General features: G+C 35.4%; 1 protein-coding gene across 6 annotated transcripts; it reads left to right on the top strand.

Moving 5' to 3' along the window:
* Nucleotides 1-203: 203 nt before the first annotated feature.
* Nucleotides 204-21,106, top strand: LOC134252778 (coiled-coil domain-containing protein 33-like). 6 transcript variants are annotated; one of them, XM_062735297.1, is made up of 24 exons: nucleotides 204-272; nucleotides 1,550-1,600; nucleotides 1,781-1,865; nucleotides 2,682-2,973; nucleotides 3,323-3,792; nucleotides 3,899-4,065; nucleotides 4,185-4,306; nucleotides 7,018-7,127; nucleotides 7,358-7,462; nucleotides 7,548-7,639; nucleotides 7,715-7,835; nucleotides 8,058-8,190; nucleotides 8,362-8,495; nucleotides 12,763-12,834; nucleotides 12,961-13,203; nucleotides 14,791-14,832; nucleotides 16,197-16,369; nucleotides 16,754-17,007; nucleotides 17,834-17,922; nucleotides 18,224-18,419; nucleotides 19,028-19,101; nucleotides 19,211-19,321; nucleotides 19,601-19,720; nucleotides 20,553-21,106. In XM_062735297.1, the coding sequence occupies exons 4-24, from the start codon at nucleotides 2,694-2,696 to the stop codon at nucleotides 20,604-20,606; spliced, it is 3,162 nt and encodes a 1,053-aa protein (XP_062591281.1). In that variant the 5' UTR covers nucleotides 204-272; nucleotides 1,550-1,600; nucleotides 1,781-1,865; nucleotides 2,682-2,693; the 3' UTR covers nucleotides 20,607-21,106. The 6 variants fall into 6 exon arrangements, with proteins under 6 accessions (XP_062591281.1, XP_062591284.1, XP_062591285.1 ...); XM_062735298.1 differs by lacking the exon at nucleotides 204-272 and adding an exon at nucleotides 9,383-9,411 and having other exon boundaries at nucleotides 1,487-1,600; nucleotides 8,362-8,466; XM_062735300.1 differs by lacking the exon at nucleotides 1,781-1,865 and having other exon boundaries at nucleotides 225-272.
* The last annotated feature ends 39 nt before the right edge of the window (nucleotides 21,107-21,145 follow it).

Here is a 21,145-nt window from a genome sequence, read left to right as displayed (position 1 = left end):
TACTCACATTTTTTGAAATCCGATTATATTATCTTAAATAGTTAAAATTGAAGGGTGAAAAATAAATATAGTTAGTTGTTATAAACTAAAACTCGCACTCTAGCCTAATTAATTATGCTTATAACTTTGGGCTTTTGGATTTCTTTCTCGGTACGACCACACAATTCAACACGGTGACCTCCCAAAAGTTGAAAACTACCGCATCTTTCAAACAAGGATTAGCAACTTATCTAGGAAATGTCTCTAATCAGCAATGTCTACAGTAACGTTATGTAAAATAATCCTTTTTAGACAATGTTTGGCATGCATGCTTCAATGTTATTTCTGTAACCCCCAACTTTGAAAAGGAGGAGGGGGGAATGAATGACATGGCTTTTATAGGAATAATCTAAACCCTCACCGGGTTCGTAAGACATTTATCATTTTAATGATAGAACATTAGCCCAGTGCACGGTGTAAGACTGTAGTGCTGTAGTGGGATGCACAGTAATGACAGTATACAGTTGTGAGAAGGAGTTACTCAGTAGTCTAATAGTGTAACAATGTTACACTAAAAGTGGGTAATAGGGCTTATTGACGCCAGATGGATTTTTTAAGAAATAAGGTATCATTTTTAAACATCTATCGGTCAATAATGAAGCAAAACCTTCCATAAAGCCCGAAGGGCTTTATGATGAATTTAATCTCCAACTTTATTTTTATAGCCCGATAATGTTTTAAAATGATACCTTATTACTTATATTTACATTTGTGACTTATTCATCCTTTATATTTACCTGATTGTGACTTTTAACGTGCGAAATGCATTATTTTTCAAACCCAACGGCAAGTGTGTAATCCACTGAACGCGCGTCGACCCTTTATGACGTCACTAGAAATTACGTCAAACGTTTATCCATACGCACATCTATGACCTCTTGACCCCATACCTGTATTTATACAGTTATAGATACGCATTGCTTTCAGTAGTGTTATATAAAGGAAAACATTTGCAAATGTAAATATATTTTGTTGTTCTTTATTCTTTTATTTAATTCATGAATTATCCTTAGATTACTAGACTTATTAAAATTAGACTGAACTGACTTGCAGTTCAGATAAAATCTATCAGAGGTCAGTGGGGTAGGTGGGAGGGAGTGTATATTTCTTACCCTACTAGTGAGTAGTGTCTATATACCACAAATCCTGTTCAGCTTGTCTTGCATGTACCTCAAACTGAGTGCATCTTCATAGAAGCATATTATGAATACAGATTTTTGAGAGATCTCCCACTTTTTAAAATTTTATCAAATGAACAAAAAAGGAAAGAGGAAACATTTTCATCATTTTACAAATAAAATAAAAAGAAATTTAAATTTCCAATTGATATATCTCAGATCTCTTGGAAAGATTTTATTCTCTACCTTCAAAATATATGTGTTTTACCTGTACCTATTTATAGTCAGTTTCATGCATGAACAGTTATGTTTACCTGAAATTTTCACCTTTGATGGTGATCTAATGATCCAGAAAACATGGTTTTCATCCTTGCTTTACAGAGTCTTGGCAGTGCCATTTAAAGAGACCATCTCCTGATGATTTGTTCAGTCTATGTTAACAGGTATTGAGAATGTATTTCTTGATTTCATGGCACCAGAGATTTAAACTTTTAAATTTGAATGCATGATAGAATACCATTATATATCTTTCAATGGATCTACTCTACATGAAAATCACAAAGAGAAAATTTCTTAACTTCATAGTTTGCTAACCTATATTATACATTAATTTGTATTGGTAGATGCCTTTAATATGGAAATGAGATGGCTTGTAGCATTCCTTCAAATTGAGAATTGATCAGGAATGGTAATACTGTTTATCTAAGGGTAAGATGAAAGTGTAGGGAATTTAGTATATTTATACTTTTTTTGATGCTTTAGATGTATATAAATACCTATTTAAAACAATAAAATTTGTTTAAATTAATCTATTTTTTTTATTCAATGAAATAAAGGAATTTTAGTGAAAAAATAATTTTGAGTTCACTATAGACCATTCCTCAAAGATATCTTCAGAGTCTAGGAATTTAATTTTCTATTTTTCTGAACAACTTTTAATGATTAGTGATATCTTATTTGGGTTTTATTAAAGTCCACTACCAAAATATAAGGTACACATATTTCTTTGCTATCAGGTACACATTTGGTTATCAATTTTATTATTTATGGCTTTTTCTGTGACAATGGATTTTTAGGCTCTTTAAATGGTTTGTGTCTAAGATGTCAACATGGCTTTAAATTTGAAATTTGATGACAAAAATCGCTAGAAGATTGTAAAGGTCTACTTCTCTTACATGGAATTAATTATTGGAGATGAAAGCTTGCACATAAAGAAAACATTAGAGTGATTACAGGAAACATTAAGATAGAAGGGGTATATATCAAGAACCAGAATCTATATCAGGCGTGTGATAATTGGAAAAAAGGAATTATGATTTACAAAACCTTTTACCCTGCCTGAAATCTTATACATGTGCTTTGTTTGGATATTTTGAGGTTCAAAGATTTTTCAAAATCACTGAACAGTCATTCACAAGATAACGTAAAAGAACATTGTAAGTTTTATAAGATTGTAAGATTTAATTCTTGTAGCAAAAGATTTTTAGTTTCACAATTAAGTTTGTTATTGGGACTTTATTTCAGCTATAACAAGACATGGAATCGCTGACTTCCCATCTTCCCAAGGTGGATGACAAGGCTTTAGAATTCCAGGTGGACATTCAGGATGCCCAGTTTAACCATGAGGGCCGATACTTCCTGCGGCTCTCCATCCAAAGCCTGCACACAAAGGACTACAGTGGGGTACAGGTACAAAAAGGGTACGGCGCTCCGTACACAAACGAGAACGAAGCTGAAACTGATGTGGTGACGCAACAGGAGTCCGCGGTGCTGGCCAGATTTCAGGACAAACAATTCACCTTCAGACTCCCTGTGGGTAAGACTCAGAGGGTGTTCTGTCTTTACAAGTAGATCAGCATTCGGTACAGAGTAATGATTTTTGTAACATTATTTAGTTATATTTGCAATTGATAATAAATTGATAGATTCATAATTAGTAATTGCTAGTAAAATGTCAATACAGAGATAAATGTTTGAAGGAGAATGTAGTTTTCCTCTAAAAGTAATTAACAAGACTGGTTTAATATCACTTTTTGGATAATATTTAAACAGCTTTTGGATAAATATTACCTATTGCAACATTATATTTACACAGTGGTTACAATGCAATAGTTACAAAAAAAGCTAAAAGCCTAATAATGTCTTTAGACTTCTTTTCTTTACAGGATTTTGTAAGAATGACAAGAATCATGATCTGTATTTACTTGTGGAGGCCTTTAATCTACCAAACAATGGCGGCATGGGTAAGAAGGTCGGAGAGGGAAAGTTTGCTATCTACCCTCGGCCGAATGCTCCAAAAATCAAAGCCAATGTGGAGCCCGGGGAGGACTTCTACAACTACACAGATGTATTGTCTCTTTTACGAACAGTCAGTACAGACAGTGTACAGATGCATTGTGGGAGAATACGCAGTGTTTACGCATTACGAGAAGTGCTTCTTCCCAAACCAAAGTCACCACCTAAGACACCACCCAAAAAAATAAAAAAGAAGCAAACCCCTCCACCATCCAGCCGACCAGTCCCGAAACCAAAACCAAAACCACCCCCCTCACCAACAAGCTCCTGGGGTGGGGACAACATATCCATTATGCTTCCCTCTTCTCCACCCTACCCACCTCTCTCCGACAACAAAATCGTAAGGGGCTAAACTCTTCTTTAGATAAGGAATAAAAATTTTATACTTTAAGTTAGAAATTTTCCTTGATATTTATTTTTGATGGATTTGTAATGGCTGTTTTTAGGTTAAGGAGTCCCCCCTGGAGGATAGGGACAGACACACATACCACACCCAGCCCTCGTACCGACACGTGTCAAAGCTTGGGGAGGAGCAGATCGACGTCATCTTCCATGGGGCCTCGAGTCTCCCCAACACAGAGTCCGGCACAACACCTCAAGCCTTTGTCATCTTGTAAGTGCACCACTCAATTGTTTACTGTATAAAATAGAGAATTCTCACTTTCATTGTAGTAATTCACAGACAAACATGGGCCAATATATTAAAAGAAAGAATTAAAATATTACATTTAGGAAGACATCGGATGAGGACCAGAAAGGTTCTGTGACCCACGCCTCCCTGAGACCGACCAGTTCTCCATCCTGGGAGGAGATGATCAAAACTACCCTGGACTCATCCGAGGCGGGGGATGAATGTAAGTATTCGGGGGAGATGATCAAAACTACCCTGGACTCATCCGAGGCGGGGGATGAATGTAAGTATTCGGGGGAGATGATCAAAACTACCCTGGACTCATCCGAGGCAGGGGGTGAATGTAAGTACCCGGGGGATGATCAAAACTACCCTGGACTCATCCAAGGCAGGGGATGAATGTAAGTACATGTATCCTGGGGGGTGGGGGGGGGGTGTAGTCATAGTGGTACTTGTAAGTATGTAGTTAGATGATTTAATCAGATGATGTATCTAAATATCCAGAGAAAATGTAATCAAAATAGTATGTCCATATCCTCTAAAAATGTAATAACTAGGATGATTGTACGCATCCTGGGGTAAATGCAATTAGAGAAGTTTGTGTCTATATCCTGTAAAAATGTAATTACTTTATGAGATGGTTGTAAGTTTTCTGTGGATTAATCAGAGTGATAAATCTTAATATTCATGGGAAATTTTAAGTACAGGTAATTATTGAAATAAATGTAAGGAGCATAAGTCGAAGAATATTAAATCTTAATGCTGATCTGTATCCAGGAGAAAGGTAATAATTTGGATAAATAAATATCTTGCAGAAATTTAATCATGTAAACATAAGTCTAAAGTCAAAGTAAATTTTTTTTAGCATCAAGATACATAATGAAATTTTGAAACTAAATAAAAAGAAAGAAATTCGAAATAATTTGACATTTAATAAGAAAAATGATTAAGAAACTGATTAGAGGACTATTAAATGTGAAAAAAAAATAATACGGTAATCATGAAAATAAAATTATTTAGATGAGGAAAACTTTCCTGATATAATCTCTAGCTTATTTGTGTTTGAAAATGAAATGTATGCAGTTGTCTTAAAAGAATTTAATTCAATCAAAAAGTGTCTTATCAAATATCTACCTCCATATACACAGTAATGACAAATAAGAAGTAAGATTGTTTCTAACACATAAGACATAAGATTCTCCCTGACAAGTCAGCATGTTAATGTCTCCAAGCTACAAAAGTCCCTATGACACAACAGTTAATATGGAATGGAATCCTTTTGTTTGTTTCATTTATTGCATTCTAATCCCCCTGCCTTTGGAGGAGTTTATATTGATTTTAATTTGATAATCTGGGTGACTCTATTGGTCTTGTGTCGTAAATTGATTTGCACTGCAATTTACCAGAAATTGAAGTAACACTGTCTCCTTTTACGTTATGAAATGTTCTTGTTCAATAAGTTTTTATATAAAATGAATCTCACCATGAATTCCCTGTTTGGACCAGCTTGTAATTTTCTTTTTTAAAAAGCAAAGGGGCAAAACATTTAATCATTTGAGAATTTCACATCAGAAAATTATAATCGTGTTTTCAATTAGTTAGGGCTTCACTCGGCAGGCACCCTATAGTGATCAGTCTGTCCATCCGTCCGTCTAGCTGTCCATCTGTCCGTCCAAGATATGTTGTCTGGAGCATATCTTCTCTCTCCCTGGCCCAATCTGGCTCATACTTCACCCACAGAGTGCCTTTGGGTAAAGGGTGTGCAGTGACCTTGAACCATGTTTCTAGGTCAAAGATTAAGGTCATAGCAGAATTACATGAAAAAGCCTTGTTCAGAGCATATCTTCTCTCCCCCTTTGTCCAATGTGGCTCATACTTCACCCACAGAGTGCTTTTGGATTAAGGGTGTGCATTGACCTTGAACAAAGTTTCTAGGTCAAAAGTTAAGGTCATAACAGAATTACATTTTTGTATATAAAAAATCCTTGATCGGAGCATATCTTCTCTCCTATCAGTCCATTGTGGCTCATTCTTCACTCACAGAGTGCTGGTGGTCAGTGAATGTGCATTGACCTTGAACAAAGTTTCTAGGTCAAAAGTCAAGGTCAAAAATAGCCTTTCTGTTTAAATTCTTGTCTGGAGCATATTTTCTCTTTCCTTGGCCTAATCTGGCCCATACTTCACCCACAGAGTGCCTTTGGGTAAAGGGTGTGCAGTGACCTTGAACCATGTTTCTAGGTCAAAGGTTAAGGTCATAGCAGAATTACATGAAAAATCCTTGTCTGGAGCATGTCTTCTCTTGCCTTTGTCCAATGTGTCTAATACTTAACTCACAGAGTGCCAGTGGTCAATGGATGTGCAGTGACCTTGAATAAAGTTTCTGGGTCAAGGTCAAAAATAGCCTCTCTATTAAAAATCTTTGTTTGATGCATAATTTCTTTCCCTTGAGTCCACTCAGCCTAAAACAAATTGACTTGGTATAGAACATTTGTGATTTTCCTTCCATATTTTGATAGAGGATATGCAGGAATTTTCATAGAGGATATATTTCTTAAAGTTATTTTAATTGTATTATTTTTCAGGGAGTACTTACTTTTTGTCCCCTTTAATCTCAAACACCTTCAAAATAAACCCTTTTCAGCTACCTTGCATTTTCATGTTCATTGCTAAAAACGGGCCCTTTGAGATGGCCACCATCTCCATGATATCTAGTTTAAAGGTTGTTTCTTCTGAATTATTTATAATCAGACAAATATACATGATACACGCAAGAGGATGTTTGAAATAAGAAAAGCATACCAATAAACGTTAAAAATCATTTGCTCAGAATTCAAACATGAAACATACATACTTCTTTGCTGTTAAATATATTATTATAAAAATGTGATTTATTAATATTCTGTCTCTAATGAAAAGTGATATGTTGTATTGTAGTTTTAGTGGTCTCTGTGGCAGATGGTCCCTCCAAACAGGAACTGGTGGACTACAAAATCCCCGTCAACTCACTGCAGCCATTCCACCAGTATCATCTGGAACTGGTCAAGGTAAGGAACTTAACTAGATGTAAAAGGAGATCAACAGAATTTCTACTATCCATATTTATTTTTCAAATATTGGTTGTTGACCTCTTTTTAAAAGAAATTTACATGGTCATAACTATGTGTAAGCAGATTTTTATTTTGGTACAAGAAAGTTTTTTCAAAGAATTTTGTAAAAGTTTAAGAATTTATTAACATATACTGCAAGTATGTAATATATCCCACTTTTTCTTTAGCCAAAGAAGGGTGTTCCTAATGGAGTTCGAGTTTTTGCCTCAATAACCAGAAAACTGTCAAAGCTCCCTAAGGATGCTTCTTCTCCAAACTATCTGGGACTAGAGGTACACAAAGCTTGAAATTGTCATTTTTAAAAAACTATTTCAAGTCTAGCTTTTATTTACAAAATTTACAATTGTGTATTTTTAGGTTTTACTTCAAGCTGTCCAGAAACCCCTACAGACCTCTATGGGGCCCCTGATTGCTGTGGCTAGGATCGTCCCTGATTTCTACAATTACAGGTACGTCATTCAATATCATCATCTGATTTATCTACATGCAGTCAAATAAAGAAAAACTGTATTTTTACTTTACAGAAGTAATTACTTGATCTCTAACCCTCGAGCTGCGGGGGTCACTATGACCAGTGTCTCTTTTCCTTCCCCCCACCCTGCCTCCTTCAGTGTTCCCCCGGGGACTAAACATGGCTACCCTCAGGTATGTATGTCATAGTACATGTCCCATACAAATTAATGCATGTACAGTATGGACAAAAATGGACAACTGAAGTATGCTTCTTTTTATCAATAATTTCAGAACCCAGTTCTAATTGTTTGTTATGAGACATACAAATTTATTTAATTTTGGAAACAGAGGGGGAGGGGGCCAGATTGAATTTATTAGCGTTAACCATGTGGATATTACTGTTTCGTTGAACAGATAAGTTTGCCAGGTAAGCCTGACGTCCAGCCTGTGTGGAATCACCCGTACCTGTTCTGTGACGAGAGAGACAAGGCCACACTCTTCACCCCATCAGCAGCCCTAGTGATAGAATACTACCACCAGGACACAGGTCAGTGGGGTCAAGGTTACATGTAAAAATAGCTGCAATTTGATTACTTATAGAAAGGAATAATCCCATCTAGTGTGTGAAATAAATTCAGTGTCCTTCTACAAAACATTGAATATCTATCTGTTAATTCCTGTGTGTTTATTCCTGAACAGATTTTAAAATCTTTTCCAGCAATGACAGATCAGTTCTGGAAGGTTAAGAGTCCAATGGGGTTCTCAGCTTTACAGCTTGACAAAGATTTGTACACGGAGCTGATAAAAGAGAATGCAGTCAAAGGTCTGAGAGTAGACAATCTACCTGTTCAGGTAAGACAAAGGTTTGAGAGAAGGCAACCTATCTGTACAGTTAACACAATGGTCTGAGAGTAGACAACCTACCTGTTCAGGTAAGACAAAGGTCTAAGATAAGACATCCTACCTTCTGAGGTGAGACACAGGTCTGAGTGTAGACAACCTACCTGTACAGGTAAGACAAAGGTCTGAGTATAGACAACCTACCTGTACAGGTAAGACAAAGGTGTGAGAGTAGACAATCTACCTGTTCAGGTAAGACAAATGTCTGAGAGTAGACAACCTACCCGTACAGGTAAGACAAAGGTCTAAGAAAAGACATCCTACCTTCTGAGTTAAGACAAATGTCTGAGTGTAGACAACCTACCTGTACAGGTAAGATAAAGGTCTGAAAGTAGAGAATCTACCTGTACAGGTAAGACACAGGGCTGAGAGTAGACAACCAATCTGTACAGGTAAGATAAAGATCTACGTGTAGACAACCTACCTGTACAGGTAAGACAAAGGTCAGAGAGTAGACAACCTACCTGTACAGGTAAGACAAAGGTCTGAGAGTAGACAACCTACCTGTACAGGTAAGACAAAGGTTTGAGTATAGACAACCTACCTGTACAGGTAAGACAAAGGTCTGAGAGTAGACAACCTACCTGTACAGGTAAGACAAAGGTCTGAGTATAGACAACCTACCTGTAGGTAAGACAAAGGTCTGAGAATAGACAACCTACCTGTACAGATAAGACAAAGGTCTGAGAATAGACAACCTACCTGTACAGGTAAGACAAAGGTCTGAGTATAGACAACCTACCTGTAGGTAAGACAAAGGTTTGAGTATAGACAACCTACCTGTACAGGTAAGACAAAGGTCTGAGTATAGACAACCTACCTGTACAGGTAAGACAAAGGTCTGAGAGTAGACAACCTACCTGTACAGGTAAGACAAAGGTCTGAGTATAGACAACCTACCTGTACAGGTAAGACAAAGGTCTGAGAATAGACAACCTACCTGTACAGGTAAGACAAAGGTCTGAGTATAGACAACCTACCTGTACAGGTAAGACAAAGGTCTGAGTATAGACAACCTACTGTACAGGTAAGACAAAGGTCTGAGTATAGACAACCTACCTGTACAGGTAAGACAAAGGTCAAAGGTCTGAGTATATACAACCTACTGTACAGGTAAGACAAAGGTCTGAGTATAGACAACCTACCTGTACAGGTAAGACAAAGGTCTGAGTATAGACAACCTACCTGTACAGGTAAGACAAAGGTCTGAGTATAGACAACCTACCTGTACAGGTAAGACAAAGGTCTGAGTATAGACAACCTACTGTATAAGACAAAGGTCTGAGTATAGACAACCTACTGTACAGGTAAGACAAAGATCTACATGTAGACAACCTACCTGTACAGGTAAGTCAAAGGTCTGAGTATAGACAACCTACCTGTACAGGTAAGTCAAAGGTCTGAGAGTAGACAACCTGAGTGTAGACAAAGAGGCTGTACAGTAACCACCATATTTTTGTGGAAAGTAAGTAATAAACCTTAGAATATAAAGAGTTTTTAAATACTTGATAACCAGTGAGTTGTGTGTATGATACAGTAAATCATTCTGTCTTCAGTGAAATTTAGCAGTTTTTAAAATTATTTTCTCAATAAAAGTCAATACAAAGTTATATACCCAGTTAATATGATGTTAAAATGATCAAATACTCTAGGTGATATTTTAATTCAATGCAATCAATATCAATTCTCTATCTGAGACTGTTTTATTGAAGGTTTTTAAAGACTATCCTGGTGTAAGTAACTGACACACATAAGTGCATGAAAACTTAACTTCTCCTTAGATATTAAAAGTATTGGTCAGGTCACTAGATGACAGATTTTATTCACACCCCATAGATTAGTACCAGCTCCATTTAGTGTTTCTTTGTTAAAAGCCACTGTCTACCCACATTAAGTTGACCAAGGGGGAGTAACCTTTTGGGCTTACCCTTTTAATGGATTCTACTCACTTGTCCATTATGACAAGTCAATGTCACAAATCAATAGCTGACCATCTAACATCATATGTTAAAAGATAAAAGGGATTATTTTGTAAAGATTCATGCAGAAGGTTCAAGAGAAAGAAACATTTTATTTTTAGGTCACCTGAGTAACTCAGGTGACCTATTGCTATCCGTTTTCGTCCGTCGTCGTGTGTCGTGCGTCGTGCGTCGTGTGTTAACATTTGAACATTTTCAGCTTCTTCTCTGAAACCACTTAACTAATTTCAACCAAATTTGGTATACAGCATCTTTGGGTGAAGGGGAACAAAAATTGTGAATTTCATGGTCCCTGCCCCCCTGGGGCCTGGGAGGTGGGGCAAAAACCACAAAAATTATTGCAATCTTTAAAAATCTTCTTCTTTACTCCTGGACATCAAGCAGGCAAACTGTTGTTATGAATGTAATGAGCATTGAGTCCTCTACTTAAATTGTGAAATTCATGGCCCCAGTGTCAGGGGTTCTAGTGCTAGGGCGGGGCTATATAGATTATATAGTGAAAATGCATGATTTCTTTGAAAATCTTCTTCTCTGCTCCTAGGTATTAAATAAACTAAACAAGCACATAGTTATGATGAGCAAGAGTGCCTCTTCCTAAATTGTGAATTTTATGACCCCAGGGTCAGGGGTTCTGGTGTTAGGGCGGGGCTCTATTGGTTATATAGTGAAAATGCATTAATTCTTTGAAAATCTTCTTCTTACTTCTGGGTATTAAATAAACAACTAAGCACATAGTTATGATGAGCAAGAGTGCCTCTTTCAAAATTGTGAAAAATAAGGGTTCTGGTGTTAGGGCGGGGCTCTATGGGTTATATAGTGAAAATGCATTTATTCTTTGAAAATCTTCTTCTCTACTTCTGGGTATTAAATAAACTAACTAAGTACTTAGTTATGATGAGCAAGAGTGCCTCTTTCAAAATTGTGAATTTTGTGGCCCCAGGGTCAGGGGTTCTGGTGTTAGGGTGGGGCCCTATTGACGATATAGTGAAAATGCATTTATTCTTTGGAAATCTTCTTCTCTGCTCCTGGGTACAAATAAACTAACCAAGCACATAGTTATGATGAGTGAGTGCCTCTTTCAAAATTGTGAATTTTGTGACCCCAGGGTCAGGGGTTTTGGTGTTAGGGCGGGGCTGTATTGATCATATAGTGAAAATGCATAAATTCTTTGAAAGTCTTCTTCTCTGCTTCTGGGTATTAATTAAACTATGTGATTAAATAGTTATGTTGATCAAGAGTGCCTCTTTCAAAATTGTGAATTTTATGACCCCAGGGTCAGGGGTTCTGGTGTTAGGGCAGGGCTCTATTGGTTATATAGTGAAAATGCATTTATTCTTTGAAATTCTTTCCTTTGCTCCTGTGTTTAATGCCTATGATCCAAATATATATATTAATTATGAAGAAAGGTGCACCTAGCAAAATGGTTATTTTTTATGCCCCCGCCCCTTCCCTGGGTCGGGGTGAGGGTGGGGGGGATTTGTAAATTAATGCTTTGAAATTTGCTCTTTGGTGTGTTAATCAACCATTTTATGATAAAATTTGCAAAATTTTGAAATATGTGGCCCCAGGATCAGTGGTTCCTTTGGGATGAGGTGTACAACTGGTTATAAAGTGGAAGTGCATTTTCTCTTAATGTTACTCTGATCTACCTCTGGGTATTAAGTAAATAGAGTTAGCATGCTAAGTCTAAATTATTATAAGCAATGGTACCTCTTTCAAAATTGTGAATTGGCTCCATGGCCTCTGGTTTAAAACATGAACCAAATTTAATTGTTTGAAAGTTGTTGCACAATACTCAGGTGACCTATAAGGCCCGTGGGCCTCTTGTATACATGTATATACAGTATAAGCTAGCTTCTACCCATTAGAACTGTACTTAAAACCAGTCAAAGTTCAGATGGCGATGGCAGGTCAACTTAGTTGGGTAGACATTATGTACAAACAGGAATTGTAAAAATAGATTTTTCATACTGGTACTTGTTTTCGTGTTTTATACAAGTCATCATAATCCCCACATACTCGAAACTTCAAACTATTGTAGTACATGTATTAATAAAACCCCTTGTATCATTTTCTTTATTGTACATATCTATTAGTACATTTACCATATAGCAAAACTAATCTTGATTTCTATTTAAAAATAAATGTATTTTATGAATTAAATGTATAACATCATGACCTAACATTATTTGATAGGATGTTTTACAGTGTAGATTTAATGAGCAGCATATATTTGACAGGGTACAGACATTGTAACGATTGACGGGACACAACCCACAGTTGGAGTGATCCTAAAGCTCATTACGAACAGTGTAAGTTAATGACAAATTTTAGGCATTTTCTTCATCTCAAGAAAATTTTGAAGGTTTTGTAAGAAACTCTGTCTGTGAATACCAAGCAGAGATTTTTGTTTGATATAATTTTCTGGTTTCCCTCAGGAACCCGATGCCATGGTGAGAGCAGACAACCTAGAGTCCCTCCCTGCTCTGGATTTGTTCCCTGAGCCGAGTGCTGGGTACTTCCGTACTGGAGATGACACTAACGGTGTGAAATCTCCTGAAGTTTTGAAGGTTAACTTCGCTGATGAGACGTCGTGGGGCTCAATGGGAACTGAGAAACCCGAATCTCCCCCACAGCAGCCGGGGTACTACTTACAGAAAGTCTACAAGAAGCCCATGTCTGTAAGTACAGGGTTATTACTCGGTAGTATTAACTTATGTAACATTAACCTTGTCACCTGTAGTCTTTATTATATTTGTATCATGCACAAAGATTAACTAATTTTACAAGAAAAACCCATATTTTTTCCATATAAATAGATTTTATAATTATTGAGAAAAATTTAAACATTATATACATTTATTGCATTGTTTCTATTTATATCATAGTGCATGTTAAGTTTATGCTTCAAAGGGACACATATTTATGAGTGTATATAATGTCAAGGTTATTTTATTCTGAAATTCTTTTATTCTAAATGATATTTTTGATACAGCAGATTTATTTGATTTGGTAAGTCAGAGACCTATACAAAGGCGCTGTGTCTTTCTGCTACATTCTGATGTGTACAGTTCTCGTTTCGTAAACTTGTCTGGTGTCATTGTATATAATTACTTTTTAACACTGTCTCAACTTTTAATCTCATTAACATTTTAAAATGATATGTGTCTCAGAAAGAGAAATACATTGAATTGTCAAAATGTTACAAATAAATGGAGTCAAAAATACAGAAATATAAAAATATGTTATTTGTCTAACCCGCAGTATAAAATATATGTAGTTTGGAAAGGAGGAATGAGTAAACATACATTAAAAATTCATAAATACATATATATTGAAAACATATGGCTGGACAGGGAATCAAACCTGGGACCCCTGTATCTCTAGTCAGGTGCTCTAACCACTGAGCTATCCAGGCTGATGTCCTCAGTCCAGCCTAAATTACTTACACATAATATTGGGGGTACTACCCTTTTGCAGTGACAAATTTTAAAATAAAATATGGTCACATATGATATTATAAAGTAATAGTTTTTAAAATCACTGGATTATCTGCAAACTAAAACTTTTGAAACTGAACTATGTTAAAACTGTATTAATTTCACAGTATGCTGATTTTAAAGTTGCTGTACTGTAATTCATTTTTCAAAATTAATACTGTAAATTCACATTTTTCACTTAGGAAAAACTAATTTTTTTTGAAAGGAGAATTGTTTGTGAAAAATTACATTTTGTGGTAGACATGAATTTGTGGGTCTCTTCACAAAAGCAGAAAAATGAAGAAATTTATGCAGAATCTGTGAAAATTCACTTTTCATTTGGAATTTTTTAAAGGATATGCTTGTGAAAAATTTCCCTTAGAAATGAAAATTTATAGAAATAATTTGTAATCCCAAAAAGTGTAATTATTTTGTGACTTCTATTTTTTTTTATTTTTTGTATTAAAACACTTAAGATAAGGTCTTTTTATTCATCTTAGAGGGTTATTTGGCTTTGGAAGCATTATCAATATAAAAAATTTCTTTTCAACTAAGTAAAATTTTGGGGGATTTTTTTTCATTAAAAAATTCTTAAATTTAAAGGGTGATATTTAATTAAAGAAAGGGAAATGGTACTAGAATTTTTTTTCTGTTCTAGCTCTGGTCTTGGTTCAGCTTTCAGTCCTTTATAATTAAGTCAACTCTTCTCCTCATCTCTGACTCAGAAATCCTTCTTTGCAGATTTTAACAGAAATGAATGATTTCAATCTGTGTTGTATTGTGTTGTAGCCTAATTGTTTGTTCCAAGTCTATTCACTATCAGGTTTACAGGTAACAGTTGGATTTATTTAACCCTGTTTAAATGTTTTACCTTGCTTTGCTTTCAATTAAATAGTTTGCTGGTCAGAGTTATTCCCCTTTAAATGCATCTCAGTATACATGTAAACTATTTAAACAAATTATGCAATTGATTAATACTCTGAAGAATGTTGTTATTTGCTGTCTCTTTTACAAACTTTCTGCATGTATTTTACCTGCATGTTGTGTGAGTGGAATTTATTATTAAATTAATAAGTTTATAGGTAAATATTTTATGAAATCTCAAGCCACAATAAAATGTAATATTGCATGTGTAGAAAACATTCCAGTTTTATATTCCTCTCTATCAACTCTTTCCCTCTGTGTATTATCTGTTGATAAAAGGAGTATTGATTTCCCTTGGCTCTCCTGTAAAATGAACTGCAGTTTCTTTTTAAGTTCAGGTAACTTTAAATGTTCAGCCAGGTGGAGAAATCATGTTACTTGTTGATCCTGTGCAAACTTGCCTTGGTTACCAAGAGGCCATGTGTAAACAAAAAGATTACCAAATATCAGATTTACACCTGTCAAAATTCTTTAAATCACCAGACAATTAATTATCAAAACTGACACAAACACTTCCTCTAAAAAGATCAACTAAGATTTTTTCTGTGCATGTTAAATGCATGTTGTGTTTTTTGAGCTCTGCTCCTTTAGGAAGCCCCTTGCAATCTTAAAGTGTTTAATATTAGAGGATCTTTATACAACCTGATCATGCCAAGAAGGATTTAACTATTTCTTTGCCAAAAAGTGTGTCATAAACTATGAAAATGTGAGAAAGAATTAGGCCACCATTATAAATTCTGTGATTGGAATTATTGTATTTTTGTAATTTGTGATAAAAAAGACAAATCTTGGGAAATTTTTAATGGCTACAATGTATTATAGGCCTTATACGGCCGAGGTAAGATATTTGTACATATAATTCATCGTTCTATTATTTACTTAGGTAAAATGGGGGTTCCTTTGGCTTTAAATTTCTTAAATCCTTTTAACAAATACCACGTTGAGTAATCAGATATATACATGTAATTCCTTTAATTTAGTATTATTATTCATTGAAAATAAACAGAAAAAGTGTTTTGTCATTTATATAGACTATAGAATTTATGTAAAGTAATTCCTTGATATGCTATGGATTAAAATAAATTAATTTATACACCCATTATTTGATTGTTCTATGTTATATTGCAAACATGAAAATATTAAGTATTTGTTTATGTGTACCATGAACATACATATATTTACATTTTCAAAAACAAAAGTTTGAAATTTTGGAAAAAGATTTATTACGTATAGTAGAGGTTTATTCACACATCAGTATTGTTGATTTGCAGCCTATCAAAGATGGAGACCTTCCTCCTTATGAGGCTATGGAGTCTATACTGCCAGATTACCAGTACATCTTTGTGGATCCAGAAAACAAATCTGGTCGCCCACCCCAGAGGCCACCAGCAGCCACCCAACTACCAGGGGCTACCTCCTCAATGCCAGGAGGCCCCTCTACAAGGTAAGTATTTACCCCCCAATTTTTTTGACACTTCAGCTCATTTTGTACACCATTAGCAATTAATTTATTAATATATTTCCTCCTGTTTGAGTTCTTTAATATCTTATTTCAATGTGATATTTAGTGCAAATGTCCTAGTCTTGAAACTTGATTTCTAAATATTAAGTTGATTTAAGGAAATTGAAACTGGGGTCTAAGAGAAAAAGGCCATCCAAGTAGCTCTATGTATCATATTAGGCTTTTTGCAATTTTCTTTTTCATCTTACTAAAACTTCTTTTACAGTTAAACTTCTGATTCAGTATATCTAATGCCAGTTTGTTGAATGCCATGGATTTGTTGAAGTCCCAATGATTATTTCTTAAATCCTTATATTAACATTACAGTTACCAGCCTGGAAATCTAGACCAGACGTCCATGAATGTATTAGACCACCAGATGAAGGAACTGGAGAATTACCGTACAGCTGTCCACAAAATGGGTCAGGATATCCTGGCCCTGAGGCAGCAGATCCGCGAGTTGGAGGCGAATAACAGTCAGCTGCGGAGGGATTTGGCAAATTACAATGATGCGGGTAAACTGATGATCGAATCCGCGGAGCTTGACAATCTCACAAAACCAGAGGTCATGTCCAGATATGGTAAATGTCAGAATTTGCTATCCTGTAGATACATTGGTTGTTACTCAAACAAAAATCTGAAAGACCCTGATAATTCTTTTCTGAAGTCAAAAATTCTTGGAGAAATTAAACATTTACCCAGAAAATGTCTCGGCATCAAGTTTTTTCTCCCAGTTCTAGAAAAATTAAAAAAAGTAATCTAAGCAAGAAATTTCTACATCAGTTGTTGGAAAATCAATTAAGAATTGCTTAGTAATGCTAAATTCAGGTGATATCATCAGAGAAGCGTATTGATTATTTTTGCATCTTGAGTTTCACTTCCATTTATGGTGCATTTAATTACATTGTATTTTCAGCCATCTTGAAACAAACTCTAGTTATTAGTAGCAATGATCTGAAAAGCTACAAAGAGAGAGTTCAACGGCTACAAAATGAACTCATCAAAGTAAGCTCGCTTGAGCTCTGTTAAGGACAGACGAGACGTTCCTTAATAATAGATAAATTTTTCTAAGAGTTTGTCATTGAAGTATTGCTACTTAAACATGTTTACTCACAAAAAATTGAGGTACCTTACCAGGCATTTCTGCAAGATACCAGGGGTAGTTTTTCTTATATAATCCTTTGAGGAAGAAAAACAAATTTCCAATTTCAAATGTTTAAGTGTTTGGATCCTTTAAAAACATTTAGAAACTGGTTTAGAAATCAGAATGTTATTAAAATTTTTAATAGTTTTCATACATTACAAAGATATACAAAACAGATTTTGAGGAACGTCTCGTCTGACCTTAAGTTTTAGTAGGATTTTTAGTGGGTAATTGGGATTTTGCACACCATTTGCTTTTTTCAGCTGCACTAAAACAAACGCTGCAGTCAAACTCGGGTGACATACAAGCTTACAAAGACAAAGTTCAGAAACTACAGAACGAACTCATTAAGGTACAATATCTAACACTCACAGGCTTCTTTGCAATATCTTCACTCAAGTGTGATAGTATATTATTGGCACTGTTTCCATATTATATTATTTAATTTCATAATGTAAATCTATATAAATATGATGATGTGATACATGTATAAATATGAATTCCCCCCCGGTAAGCTTTTAAAAAACTTCTTTCTTTGTTTTTTTACATTTGACCAAGTCTTAAAGAAAACAACTGCACACTTTTCCTAAGATTAATTTAAAAGAGTTCTGTTAAATCTAGAAATGAACTTAAATAAAATTTGTTTTCTTTAGAAAAATGACCAAGAAAAGAGGTATATAAAGATTGCTCAGAACTACAAACAACAGAACGAGGCGATCACCAAACTCCAGGAGAAACTGAAGAAGATGAGGACTGTGGAGGAGGCGTGTAAAAAACAGGAGAAGGTCATAGAGAAGATGGAGAAGATACTAGAAAAACAGCACAGAGACCGGGGCAAAAAGTCAACAGGTGAGTCAAACAGAGATCGGGGCAAAAAGTCTACGGGTAAGTCACTCAGAGAGACCGGGGCAAAAAGTCAACTGGTACGTCACCCTATAACCGGGGCAAAAAGTCAAGGGGTAAGTCAAACAGAGATTGGGGCAAAAAGTCAACAGGTAAGTCACACAGTGAACGGGGAAAAAAATCAACAGGTAAGTCACAGAGAGACAGGGGCAAAAATTCTACAGGTAAGATACAGAGAGACAGGGGCAAAAATTCTACAGGTAAGATACAGAGAGACTGGGGCAAAAAATCAACAAGTAAGTCACAGAGAGAGTGGGGCAAAAATTCTACAGTTAAGATACAGAGAGAGTGGGGCAAAAAATCAACAGGTTAGTCACACAGTTACCGGGGCAAAAAGTCTACAGGTAAGATACAGAGAGACAGGGGCAAAAAGTCTACAGGTAAGTCACAATATGACTGGGACAAAAAAGTCAACAGGAAAGTCAAACAAAGAGACCAGGGCAAAAAGTCAACAGGTAAGTCACATGCTTTGTACCTTGGTCTGAAGTAAGCATTTGGCATTCATCTGATTTTGAATTCTAAATAATACAAGTAATTAAATTCTCTGCCAGTAGATGCTGCCCAAGAAGCCAATGAAGCCCTGCTAGAGGAGAACAAGAGACTAAGACAACAGGCTGATGATTTACGGGTAAGGATAAAAAATAAACAATTTTTAGGGCAAAGAATAGGAAAGGATCACTTAGAATAATTTTTTTTTTTTCAAATCTCTGTCTTTATTTGGAAATTATCAATTTCAGGATCAGCTGAGATTAAGTAACAAAGGATCCTCCACCTCTGAAACAGATAAACTGGAGCTCTATCAGGCTCTGGAGAAAGCCGAGGCCAGGATACAGTCTCTAGAAACCCAGGTATAATCTTATTTATTGAAAAACATTCAAATTTTTATCTTCACATGGGGTTATTTAAAATATTTATTCTAAATTGTGAAAAATTATAAATATTTATTTAAATACGACAAGCATTCAAAATATTTATTTAGATTAGTGAAACATTTAACATGCATGCTTATTTATTCAAACATTATCAGTATAAAAAACTATTGAAAGTTTTGTTAAGATAAAAATAAGGTTTAAAAAGACAGGCATCAAAACATTACAAAATTTTAAAAATATTTTTGATTGTTACAGCTTTTAGAGAATTCCAGAAGTTGGGGTAAAGAGAGAGCCGATATGTTGTTAAAGTTAAATGAAGCGGAACACGGGTTTGGACGTTCAGCGGGCATGGTTCTACATGATTACCCTGTCTATGTAAGTTCTAATGAATTTCATAGTTACCTAAAGAGTTCTTGATAGTTAAAACCCCAATCAAAAAGACTAACATGACTTTAAGATGTTGAGTAAATATTAGGTTACCTCCCTTATTATGCTCTTCCTATTTCAGATTTTGTAATAAATAATCCAACTTTACTCTAAAAACTCTCTCTAGATAAAAAATGCTCTTTCTGTAATCAGGACATTATTTTTTGTCTGTTCTGTGCTTAACATGTCTTGATAAATAACCAGGATTCTCCGAGAGTCTATATAACTAACCAGGAGTCTCCGAGAGAAGTGCGACAATCACGGAGACACACCTACCTAAGTGCCCCTCCTCCCTGTCGATGTGCCTGTCAGGTACAGAGTAATCCACCGACTTCCCTCTCAGAGTTATCCACCTTGATAAAATCACACTGAGTTCCTTTCCAGTTATCTACCTTAGTACAATCCCACTGAGTTACTTTCAGAGTAAATCCCACCAAGTGCCTTGCCAGAGTTATCACCCCTGATAATCACCACTAGATATTGTGTATTATTCTAACAGTATTGTGATATCCCTAAATTGTCCTCACTTATTAGTTTGTGATATCTGATGCACTATATATAGTGATATCTAATGCACTTTAACATTCACTTCTGGTGTATTATTGTACCAAACACTAGATTAGCATAATACATGTATATCTTTCCTTTCAAACTTAAAAAAATTTCACACACAGGAGCCTTTGCTGAATTCAGAGATGTTGATTTTTTTCTAACTGTTTGAACAATTTGTGGTACACTGCCAGTGATAGAATTGTGAATGTGATTGTCTATAATTTTTCAGAATGACAAACTTGCCCGAAACAGCCCTCGGCGATTGTCTCCCCTGTACCGCTGATACGACTCGGGACCCCCTCCAGGTGCTTTCAATATGGCTGCCAGTAGGAGCTCATAAGACTGTAAACGTCACCTTTATTTATTAGTCACACATCACACAGGACCATGACAGACAGATCGAAAGGTGCTGGCTCTTGTGAATGCCAGAATTGTACAACTGTGTTTAACTGAGATTAGCAACTGAATGAGTGCAAAGCACAAATATTACTGCTTAAACCTGAGGCTGATGATGAAACAAGTGTCTTTTATTATTTCACATTCTTTATCAAATTTTCTTTTAAATGTAACATACATAATGTGCTTCTTCTTAAAATGTTTTGACTTTCATACATATTTTTCTGAATTGTTCATGACTGTGATAGCAGACACCAAAGTATACCATGCCTACTTGTTCATCTTTTATGTTGTACAGTAAATCTCTATATTGTTATCAGTTTTCTTTGTATAATTATGTATTGTTAGAGATATATTGCATTTTGTTGGAAATAAATTATTTATAACTAGTTATAAAATTTGTGTGTGCTATCAAAAAAATATTGG

This window comes from Saccostrea cucullata, unplaced genomic scaffold (genome assembly GCF_032062105.1).
Source record: "Saccostrea cucullata isolate Sc308-1 unplaced genomic scaffold, CSIRO_AGI_Scuc_v1 ctg101, whole genome shotgun sequence".
In the NCBI taxonomy this organism is placed as follows: domain Eukaryota; kingdom Metazoa; phylum Mollusca; class Bivalvia; order Ostreida; family Ostreidae; genus Saccostrea; species Saccostrea cuccullata.
This window is presented reverse-complemented; position numbering and strand designations above follow the sequence as displayed.

Excerpts from the sequence above, each read along its gene's own strand:
- LOC134252778 (XM_062735297.1), top strand. The coding sequence starts at position 2,694 with ATGGAATCGCTGACTTCCCATCTTCCCAAGGTGGATGACAAGGCTTTA. Across the intron at positions 2,974-3,322 it reads CACCTTCAGACTCCCTGTGG|GATTTTGTAAGAATGACAAG; the intron begins GTAAGACTCAGA and ends TTTTCTTTACAG. Across the intron at positions 3,793-3,898 it reads CTCTCTCCGACAACAAAATC|GTTAAGGAGTCCCCCCTGGA; the intron begins GTAAGGGGCTAA and ends GGCTGTTTTTAG.